The 11,921-nt window shown below is 38.7% G+C and overlaps 1 protein-coding gene across 1 annotated transcript in view; it reads left to right on the top strand.

The window, feature by feature from the left end:
• The window catches only part of GDF10 (growth differentiation factor 10), a 14,770-nt gene extending 3,191 nt beyond the window's left edge, over positions 1-11,579 (top strand). Inside the window, exons 2-4 of the mRNA XM_010000355.1 lie at positions 14-221; positions 5,215-6,122; positions 10,933-11,579. Coding sequence (XP_009998657.1) covers positions 14-221; positions 5,215-6,122; positions 10,933-11,124 — 1,308 coding nt within the window. The 3' untranslated portion in view covers positions 11,125-11,579. The remainder of the gene's footprint in view (positions 1-13; positions 222-5,214; positions 6,123-10,932) is intronic.
• The last annotated feature ends 342 nt before the right edge of the window (positions 11,580-11,921 follow it).

Here is an 11,921-nt window from a genome sequence, read left to right as displayed (position 1 = left end):
CACCGGCCGCCAGCCCGCCTGCCCCGTCCAGTCGACGGCCGCCCGGGACTCGTCCTCCCGCGGCCCCGACCGCCGCGGGGGCTCTTCGCCGCCCCCTGCGCTGGGCAGCATCGCGCAGGACATGGTAGCTGTCCACATGCTTAAGCTCTACGAGAAGTACAACCGGGAAGGGAGCCGTCCCGGCGACGGCAACACGGTCCGCAGCTTCAAAGCCAGGCCGGGTAAGCGGGCCGAGCGCGAGGGGCACCGCCGGAGCCCCCGCGCTCCTCTTTCGCTTTAAAGTGACGGGTTTGCGCCGAGGTTGTCATTGATTGCGGGGGGTGTCAGGCTGGGTGAGTACTGCGGGGACCCTTGCTAACTACATGGGCACGGTGTTGCCCCTCTGCTCTGCGGAGGTCTCCCACCTTCCCCGGCTTCACCGGCCCCATCCCCTCCCCCAAGAGCATCTAGCACGGCATTTCCCTTCACAAAGCCTCCGTGGCTGCCAACGCAAACCATCAATCGGCAAAAGAAGCGCTATCCCCAGTGCACATCGCACTGTGTCGAAAGATATTTTCAGAGATACTTCGAGCACAAAACTAGTAGCGAGCGCTTCAGCCGCGGGTCCTCCCCTCCGGCTCCTCTCGCAGGCTCACGAGTTTCTGTTAGGAAGACTGCCGCCTACGGACCGCCTCACGCGGCTCGGGATCTTAAATTGTCTGCACTGCCTAAACCTAAGGAGACAGATGTTTGACCTCCCTCTTCCCAGATTTACTTGGCTTGATCATGAGGGTGGAAGAGCATATACACTGTGTCAGAACACTTTATTATCCCAGTCTTGCTAAAAAAATAAGAAGAGGAGGCTTGCATGCTCTAAATTTGCTATACTTTGCCAAGGAAACCCAAAATAGCTTTTCTGGAAAATGCCTTCCTTCCTTGGTTAACTCTTACTAACTACTACTGGTTACAACTAAGATCTTAGCTCTTAAGATAAGAATTACATCAGTTTCTAAAATACAATTATTTTATTTTTTTACATAGCCAGCAATACCCATTTTTAATAGGCTCATTTGATAGACAAATTCAAAATTTGCTTTTGTAAGTTCCAGTCTATTTCTCCTACAGTTAAAAGTCTCATGTATAGAATACAATGAAGCATACAGTGTTTTAAGGAATGGTTACTACAATATTGCACAATAACTCATACTTTCTTGTGCACCCCAATGTAATTTCTAACCTATGCCAAAGTATTCACAGTCAAGGAGGAGAAGATCCCAATGGAAGGGTAAGTGGCCAATGAAAATGTCTAGAAATGTAGGAGTTAGGATGTCAAGCAATCACAGACATTTGGGAGAGAAATAAATTGTCATGCTCTAGATCATCAGCTAGCAGCTGCTAACAGGTTAGGAAGGAACTTCCACTGTGGATGGTTATTCCATAACCTCCTACTATCATTTGTACTTTTCTGTGAACTGAGCAGCTGATACTGGCTGCTACCTAAAGCCCTGGACCATAAGACTGGTTTGGCAAGAATGCAAAGATTGCACTATATTATTTTTCTTAATTTTTCAATTAATCTGCCGAACAAGTTACTTGCATAGAAGTGGTTTCAGTTTGGGTTTATAACACTAAAAGAGCAGCATTTTCTTCCCATAGACAGACTGTACTGAATAATTACAAACCAATATAATTTTGAAACCAAGTCAGAGATTCTTGGAAGTAACTTGTCTTTCCATGCAATGGAAATGAAACACACCTATGTCCAAAACCCTATCTCCTGTGTGCCATCTGTGTACCTTTTGTACTGGATCCCATCTGTCCTGAGTAATACAGACTGAAAGCTGAAACTCCCATGACATGTTTTTTATGACAATAAATTACAATAAATTGTGTTTTCCTTTGTAATTCATCAACCTAGTAATGAATAGTCTGAAATGAACCATAGAAGGACACAAATTGCAGAGTGGGAAAGAAGAGACTTTTATGATGGTATGTTTTTCTTTTATGTCCTCCCAGAAACTCTAGTGTTTTCTTTTGAGAGAAGAAATAGGCATGTTTTTCTAACAAGTCATGTGGAACATCTGTTCTTTAATAAAATATGAATGATAACTCTGATCCTATTGGAATAAGCAAAACAGACTAAATGTACAATAATTTTCATTCCAGTAACCTAAGCAATAGACTTCTTCCTTTTTTTAAACATGTACCTTTCACAAAATCTGTAATGTTCTGTTCCTGTGGTGCAGCTTAAAGTTGTTAGGGGACACTTGAGCATCAGCATTAGTTACAGTTGTCAAAATGTGGGCACCAGAGGTGCAAACTTTCAGTCCAAACTTAGTTTGCTCCTATGTCATATGCATTATGGGATGCTCTTCAACTACACAATTGTATTGCCATCCTACATAACCCTTACATATAGATGGTATTGACAGCGATATTGAGTATGTAATATTTCTCCATAGTCAATGTGAGCACTTCTTATATATATGCATGTGTCCCAGATATAACTTCATGTTTTTCTAGCAGTACTTATAACTTCAGGAAGAGTGTTTCATAAATATCTGATCACCTATCACCTGCATGTGTTAATATGAGTACATTATTGCTCTAATAAGGAGCTGAGAGAGAGTCTACGAACTAATTTCTCAAGTTCTTTTTTTCTTTAGGTGCTTTCCAGCTTTCAGGGAACTTTGTACTTGTATAAAATAGCACCGATTGACTGAGGTTACACAGTCAAGTCATAAGTGGTTTGTGGCCAAATATGAAATACTAAGTTATTGTCCATCTTCAAGCATCGATTGCCTGCTGCCTAGGCCATGAAACTTCCACATAGAGTCTTGCAGCTCAGACTTACTGCCTGAACATCATCCATCCTCTGCTAAGTGAAGCAAATGCCTTGGTAAATAGTAGAAAATACCAGCTGTTTAATTAAGACTATATCATAATGCATATGTGCAAGAAAATTAAATCAAGATTACCTAAGGAAGTATAATTCTGGCCTCTAGAGCCTTGCCTTAATGTAATTTCAGATCTTAAAATATTTTAAATTAGGCTCTTTGCATATTTCATTCTCATAAATATGTTATCAGAAATGCCATGTAAATCTGTTTTGCTAATCTTCACATACTGCAATGTAACACACTTCTGTGTGAATTACTAAAGATTCATATTTTCTTTGGCCACTTGCTTTTTTTTTTTTTTCCCCCCTCTGCAAATCTCTTTCATGTATCAGTCACAGATCTTGCTTGTATTCCTAATTTTAAACTTCCTACAGTATCAGAGGTAGATAAAAACAGTAAAATATTAATAGCTTTACTCAGAGTAGACCTGGGAAATGCTTGCTTGATAGGCTAGTAAAAGCATGATATGATAATTCTCCATCCAAAACTTAAGACTCTGTACAGCTAAGGTGGGGATAGGTAGTGAATAGGCTTCTTTTTTTTTTCCTTAAAATATGGCTTCTGAAATGAACAAGCATTACAAATAAACTGGCATTATAAAGGATGATTATTCTCCTCCTTGGTCTGAAAAACAGTCTTGTGAAATTTCTAGGCTTCAAAGACTTGAATAGAATCTAAACTCTTACTTTTTTTTCATAGTGTGAACACCTGTGCATAAGAGTAGTGTTGATTACAAGTTTACTGATAGAAACCCTGTCCTGAAGAGACAGAAAAAAAGCAGTTCTCATCACGGAATACTGTTTCTGTTAGCCTCTTCACCGCCTATGAAACCAGTACAGGTTGTTCCACTTCACTGAATCAGGAAAAAAATGCAGATGGTGTAGATGAAAATTCCATACTTGAACATTTCTACTTTCAGAATGTCTGTGTGGGCCTGGGATTGATGAACATTCTAATCTGCAATGGTATATAGTCCATAGTCCTTCTATACAGCATGAACTGGAAGACAGCAAGCACCAATTTAGGGAGATGTAGAACTACTTATTTCAATCTTTCAAATGAAACTTTGCTTAAAAGGAAGAAAATTCTGACAGGTGGCAGTTCTGCCCTTCTGTTATTGCCAAAATCTCTGTGATTCATCATCCACAGTGCATTAGAAAAGAAAATTAAGTATTTCTTGGAGGACTGGATGCTGGGTTTGTTTGGTTTTGCATGGTTTTGTTTTTTCTTCCTGCTGCCAGAGAATTTCCAGGTATGCCAAGATGGGCTTCCAGGGGGTTTGTCCTGGGATAACTAAAGATGCAGATTTACCCATTGTAGTCCTTTAACGTATGCTAAGTACCAGTCTAAGCTTGGGAAAACAGGAATCACTCCTTGGCTCTACCACCACTTCCCTGTATACTCTTAAGCTATTTTTTAAAAAGGCAACTTTTCGCAATGATAGGCTGGGAAGGCATGGTCTTTGATTCTGGAAATACATTTTAACACACTAGGAGAGGTTTCTGGTGTTTAAATAAACATGGTGTAAACAGTTCTTAGTGTAAAACTGTTCATTTTCCTTGAGAGGAGGGTAGACATGTAACCTGAACACAAATTGTTCAACTAGCTACAAAGAAGCTGTATCAAATGGAGTTTGAATTTTAAGAGTCAACTCCTATTCAAGAGTAGTTCTCACTAACTTCAAGCAGATCAAAACACAAGTCCCCTACACAATGTATACTTGAAGGAGGATTGCTCAAAAAAGTTACAGGCCCCAGAATGTGTTGTACTGCTAACTTCCAGCCCCCTTGTGAAATGCCTCTTGTGCACTATTTACAGATTACGAACTTCATATGCTGTTGCCCAGAGTTGGCACCAAGACGTCATTCAGGAATCTTTGCAGTCAGCTTTAGATTAGACCGTTTTGAATATTAACTGTAATATTAACTGTAAACCTGGTTTTCAGCTGTTAGATCCTAAGTAAGGCACCATTTCTGAGCTCTGCCACCAGCAAGTTTGATAGCTTCTCTGAGCTTCATTATGTTATAAGTGAAATACAAGTGAGGATTGCTTTTCTTGTCTGCCTGGAATGAAAGGTAGTCTGAAACTGAAATTCTCTGGGAAGAGTTGTACCCCTGACAGTCCTGATATTATTGTAATATTGCTGTTAACTATTGTCAGGGTTTTTTCCTCATCTTATTCACCATGGTTTTAAGCTGAAGTGACAAGCTCACTATCCTAACTTATTTGAAGGAGGTGAGAAGCAAATTTTGTAAATCCACTTATACAGAAATAAGAGTTTCACTACCATTTTTGGTCTCAGATATTTACCCACATTCTCCTTGCTCTCTTGCAGAATTCTTGGCCCAGAAGCCATTGTACTGCTTCAATCTAACATCCATGCAGGATTCAGAGATGATCCTTGCTGCCACTTTTCACTTCTACACTGAGAAACGCCCTCGGCACCGAGAAGTGTTTTGTAAGCGGTCCAAGAACTCATCCTGCCGCCTCCTACACACACCTCCGATCCTGCAACTCAATCTCATTTTCCAAAGCATTCATCAGAATTCCGCCTATGGACTACTGAAAGGGAATATCACTATGTTTCTTCAAAGACGAGGGGCTTGGCATGCAAAGGACATTGCACACATCATAAAAGAATCAAAACTCGCTGGAGAGCTCATTCTCTGCGCTGAACTTGACACTGGGGAGAAATACCAGGGCTTCCCTGAACAGGTTACCAGTCATTTACCTTATATACTAGTTTATGCCAATGATCTTGCAATCTCTGAACCTAACAGTGTGGCAGTCACCCTACAACGTTATGATCCATTCCCTTCCAATGATGGGGACCCAAATGTATCCACTAATGCTTCTACTGATACCCGAGTAAGGAGGGATACATACCTCTCTAGCTCTATTCAGAACAATGAGTTGCCAGAAGTAGATTATAACAACAATAAATACAACAAACATGACATATGGGAGAATGCCTACAAGTCCTTGAAACCAAAAGCCTCACGCAAAGACCGAAGGAGAAAAGGGCAAGAAAATGCAGAAACACTTACAAAGTCTCAGGTGCTGAATTTTGATGAGAAAACAATGAAGAAAGCAAGGCGAAAACAATGGAATGAGCCAAGGATTTGTTCAAGAAGATACATGAAAGTTGACTTTGCTGATATTGGCTGGAATGAATGGATCATATCTCCCAAATCATTTGATGCCTACTACTGTGCAGGGGCATGTGAATTTCCAATGCCCAAGGTAGTATGCCTTTTGTTGTTGTTAGTTTGCAAATAGTATTACCTGCTGTTCTGAATATCCAACCACTACTTTAGTTAAATTTTCCTTTAGATTTTTACCACTTTTGCTGTGTTCTGTTGCCTTGTTCATCGTAAATAATTTAAGCAATATTGTTTCCATAAATTTATTAATCAGAGTGCAAGAAAGATTCCAAGTTTTCTTTTAATGTAATCTGAAGAATATGAAAAATGTCTTGGGTTTATCTTACAATTTCTCATATCTTGAAAGCATAGCATAAAGACTTATGCAGCTTATTAAAATATGTGTACACATACTAAATCATCAAACTACTCTATTGTGGTAGCAGAAGTATGGAGTATTATATGTTAATAATAAAATAAGTTATCAGTGTTTCTGAATTCCACTGGTAACACCTGAGAAAAATGCAGAGTAGTGAAACAGGTATTTTTAACTTTAAGAAACTGCTTGTCACTTTGAAAATAAGAATTCTAGTTAAGCTGACATTTGTGTCTCAGAATTCTCTGGTGCTTTTCTAATTTATTAAATTTTAAAAATTAAGATCATCCAGCTGGAACAATAAAGTTGATTTGCCTTATGTGGCTGAAAACACTATATAGCTGTCTGTTAACACCCTAAAGCTACTGTACAGAATTCCTCCTATAGAAGCAGTGTGAAATTTGGTAATTGAGAGGCAAATATGAACTCCTACTCCAATGGAATTTTGATTTGGCCCACTACCACTCACTTGCTCTATGGAAAGAAGCAAATATTTTGGCAATCCTTTGCAGCACAAGAATTATCAGCATTTTCTAGGGCTTTCAGGTTATGAGGGAAGGGAGCATTTGAAGCATTGAATAACCTGTCTGTTTAAAAATGGTAACTATTTTGCAATTCTATCCACAAATGTCCTGATTATTTATTCTACTGACCTTTTTGCATGTGCTCACTCAGCACATAAATAATGGAAAGTACTTTACAGCAGAAAGTTTCAAAACTCAGAGACAAGAATCTGCTCTACTTTGCATACAGGAACAACGATGTATGTTTGTGTTGAAATAAGTAGTATGATATCAGGAAGAGTAGATTTGCAGGCTTGTTTAAGTCCAGGAACAATGAAAATCCAGACATCATGGTGCAGTGTATAAATCTCACCAGATGTTCTTGTTTAGCTGGCTGATGCTGAACCATGTATCCGTAAATCGATAAATAGTCTAGTAAAAACTGAAGCTTGCACAGCCTCACATACAACTTCACTTTTTTGTTGTGTACAGAGATTATGCAACACAATCACCATTTTACTTAACCACAACAAAACATAGTCTGGGAATATGGGTCCTCTGCCATAGACCCACAGTCTAATGCACCATTCATACATATCAAATGGAAAAAAAAATGGCTTCTTGTAAGCAAAACAGCATGATGCAAAAGGTGGCAAAACAAACAGGGAGTGGATAGAGTGGATCCATTTCTTGCTGGAATAGTTATATAAGCTTCTATTGCTGACTTATTTAATGTCTTATCTAGATATATTACTTGCTATATAATAAAGATTCCCTTGTAAATCAAAACTACTTGCTTTAGTTCCTTTTGATATTTGTTTTCTAGATAAATTAACATGACTGCACTAGTATGTTGGTGCAGGAAAAAACAACAACAAAGAAACAAAAATCCCCAGAGGAATTTAAAACTAAACCACAGATACATAGATTCAGGTATTTTGGATTTGATACACTCTGATTTGATTTGGTTTGATTTGGAAGAGGTCGACTTTTTCTTAGGTTTGTGAAAAGAAAAAAAAAAAAAAGAGGCAGAATCACAGTTGTAACTTTTTACAATTACTGTTTTGAAATAAACAGATAACTAGGACATCAGCATGAATGATCTTTCAGGTCAGAGCATAAGAATTGCTAAATATTATGGAGGGGAAAACAGCTTTTGTTCTTGCCTATATAGTCTAAATCAGGAGAGCATGCAGATGATCTTGGCACTCCTAAATCAAAGGCCAGATTAAGGCTATTCAGGAAGACAGTCAACTTGTGATAGACACCTTACTTCCAAGGCACCTTTTTAGAATTGTGGGGGTAGAATTATATGCCTGGCATGTTGAAAATCATCACAGTGTATTACTATGTTTTTCCAAGTATTGGTACATCATTCTGCTCACCTACTTTAAGAATTGCAAATCTTGATCTAGATACAAAACAGCTCTGGTACAAATCTTGTCACAAGTTCACCTACCTTACTGCTGAAATTCTTATTCCCTGAGCTGTGAGGGAGAAGACTAGCTTATATGGTTAATAATCACTAGCTGCATTGCTGAGTTTGCTGGATAAATGCTAGTCCTATGTGTGATAGAAGTATGTGGGAAGGTCAAAAGTGCTTTAAACCTGCTGTTCAATTGCCTTTTGGCTTCATCACCATCCTTTTATTTTATGAGGTCAAAAATATTCCTGAGCTAGGATATCCTAGAGGTTAAGAGCAGAACATAGCCTGCTGTATGTAACTTAGTAGCCAGCATTTAAGACATCGGCATTTCCTCAGTGCCATCATTACTGGGCATTTGTTCTTCAAGCTTTCCACTTTAGCACATCTGTACAAAGGCTAATGTGAAGCCTAGCCCATGATCGCCAAACACTTCTGCCAGGTTTCCAGAAGAGCTGGAAAACTTGGAGCCTGGCTGGATGTAGGATGGCTGTGCTGTCTGGCTCTGCTGCAGACATAGGGCTCAGGCAGCCAGATTCTGTACAGACTAATAGTCTATATTAAGCATTTTTCTCTATAAACATTTTTGTGCATAGTGTGTACATTTGCAGGCATTAGATACCTAATTATTGCTGTTGTCTTGGTAGACAGCTGCTCACATTAAACTTCTTTCACACCTATTTGTTCCTTGCAGATGTTAGATACTGCACAGCTAGAGAAGATCCTAGTAGGATCTTCTGCAGGTTCATACTGTACGTCAGACAAGTGGCATAGGAGAACAAGCTATTGCTAATTATAGCAAAATATGATAATTACAGAAAGGCACTTTCCAGGATGGGTCACTCATGGAGATTTGGCTATAAGGATGCTGTCTTGAAGCCCTGAACGATCAAGGATGGATTTCACAGTTTCTCCTTGTAATAGCTCAAAGAAAGTCAATTTAGTTAAGGAACATCTGAAAGCCTTAGTAGCAATTAATGTTTGGATCTTATTTGCTGATATGTTACACTTAGAGCAAATGTTTCAAAACTGAATTACCCTAAAAATAGCTCCTTTGTTATACTTATGGACTACACAACTTTTCATGTTGAAATGAAAAATCATGTAGTGCATATACTCAATTATGTATTTGAAAAACAGAGAATATATGAGGCATTAATTCTTCTCATTTGAAGTATCTGCATCCATGTGGTGTGCAAAATCCTTATTTACTGTCCCACAGATGTAATTTTCCACCAGCTATGGACCAATACACAGCTATGTACCAATAGCAATGAAAGACTTTATGTGCCACATATACCAGATCTGTGCAGTAAGCTCTTGAAACTGTAGGAAAAAGCCTAACACAATTTTCCTCTTGTTACTGTACTAATTTTCTGAGACAGTATTCAAGCATGGCAACTGAACAGGAGTCACTGAAGCTTCAGCCTTATGGCATGCCATACTATTGATTCATGTAATGGGAGCACACTCATTCCATACTATGCTGAGGCAATGACAGAGAAAAGCTGTCACTCCATCACCAGTAAATCTGTGCTTGGTTGTATGTACCTCAAGAAACAGAAATGGTGAAAACTGTTTGGCACTATTCAGTTGCTCAGACTACAAGCATCAAATGTAGCTTGTGAATAAAGGCTAAAAAAAAAAAAGTTACTTTTAACTACTAAACAATATACTATTTAGATACCTTAACTTTTTCCTTTTATTCTCACTGCTGTTATGCCTCATGGCTTCCTCTACTTCTAAAATATTTTTCCGCGTATTGTTTACTGCATCTAAAAATCAATAGTAGAAATAAAATTGTTGCTCAGTACCCTTGAACTGAGATGTAGAGACATATAGATGTAAAGCTATTGTGAAACCTCACTTCATACCTTTCCTGCTCTCCCAGCCTTTTGTGCTCTTCTCCCACTTTGACACTAGCTCAGGGGGATGGGGGAAAGTCTAGGGAGGAAGGCAGAGGGAAGCAGAAAAGCTGCAGGTATGAAGTACTTGCTTGTCATGGGATTATGGTCAGATAGTTTTTGTATTGCTTCATTGTTCTAGACTGACTTCCCCCTATGGACTCTACTTCTGAAGCGGAGCACTCTGCTCTTTTCAAACAGTAATTACTACAGGGGAAAGTGACTAATTCCAGGTTAGCTTACATGAGAAATACTACTGGAACATAGGGATAGTTATTTTGGAAATACCTAGAGTAGCCAATTTTCCAAGTCAGATGAGAGGTTAAGAAAATAAAAGATAACATCTTATGACTGAGAGCCACACCTTACTCCTTTTCTCCTGCATGCCTGCCCCCAACACCTAGTAGGTGCAATCTGGGACATTCTTTCTCCAAGCTACTGACTGCTGGCTGGGCCACCAGTGCCCTCCTCTGGTTTTATGAAGGCAGCATAAGGAACACGAAGTGTAGGATATACCCTGGGCAGGAAAGCTGGAATTGTGAGGGACTTACTATTGTGCGTGGCTCTGTAACGCAATCACATATATTCATTTTTTTGAGAAACAGTTCCTTTTTGAGGAACTGTAATTGTTGGATTTTTCCAAGTCCATCTGGAAAAGTAACTGCACATAAATTATGCGATAACTGTTTCTTTCTCTGTTCCAGATTGTCCGGCCATCAAATCATGCTACAATCCAGAGCATCGTAAAAGCAGTAGGAATCATTCCCGGCATCCCAGAACCCTGCTGCGTTCCTGATAAAATGAGCTCACTCAGTGTCCTGTTCTTGGATGAGAACAAAAATGTTGTTTTAAAGGTATATCCCAATATGTCGGTTGAAACTTGCGCCTGCCGATAAGCTCATACAAACACATCTTTAATAAGATCTACACATCTGCCCAACTACAATGGGAAAGCTGTAAATGGGAAATCCACTTGTGTTGATTGAATGAATGCAAGTCTACAATTCCTCTACAGAAAGCATGCGGAGAGACTAAAACAATACACGTGCTCACTTTGAAAGATATGTTTTACCATCGTTATCAGTCTTTCATGTTCATCTCTCAGAAACTCAATAATTTTACAAATGCCTTCCTAACCCATATATCCAAGACACCTGTTTTTTAGCAAGAAATTTAAGTGTAAAGTTTTCCATAACCAAAGGACTAAAATATGTTTTTATATGCTACTTTTATGACCATTTTATCTCTTCAGTTAACTGAGAAGATGGGAATTGAATCTGAAAAGTCAGGCTTATTTTAGGATATCACTTTTGTACAAAAGTCAATATCTTCTGCCTAAAAAACTCATACTTTTAATCTGCATATTTATACTGAAAATGCTGTAATAAAGAGCTTAAAATGTGTATTTTCTTCAGGATGCAAGTGTAGTGCACTGCATAAACTTTCATATAAACAGTATGTTAATATAGCCATCTTTGGTTACCCCTCCCTAATATATAATTTGTTCAACAAAAGATACTCAATATCCCCCAATTCTGGGTTATTAAATGCATTCTCTGAGTAACACATACGATATGGTAATATGTTGAAATACTAAAAATAAAATAACCAAGATTTATATTTTTGTAAATTATACTTTATATCCTCTAGATTGTTACATGCTTTTAACAAAAGCTAATAAACTAAATGTACA

This window comes from Chaetura pelagica, unplaced genomic scaffold (assembly GCF_000747805.2).
Source record: "Chaetura pelagica isolate M959 unplaced genomic scaffold, ChaPel_1.0 scaffold156, whole genome shotgun sequence".
Classification (NCBI taxonomy): Eukaryota; Metazoa; Chordata; class Aves; order Apodiformes; family Apodidae; genus Chaetura; species Chaetura pelagica.
Note: the sequence above shows the minus strand (reverse complement) of the source record. Positions and strands in the feature narration are given on the sequence as shown.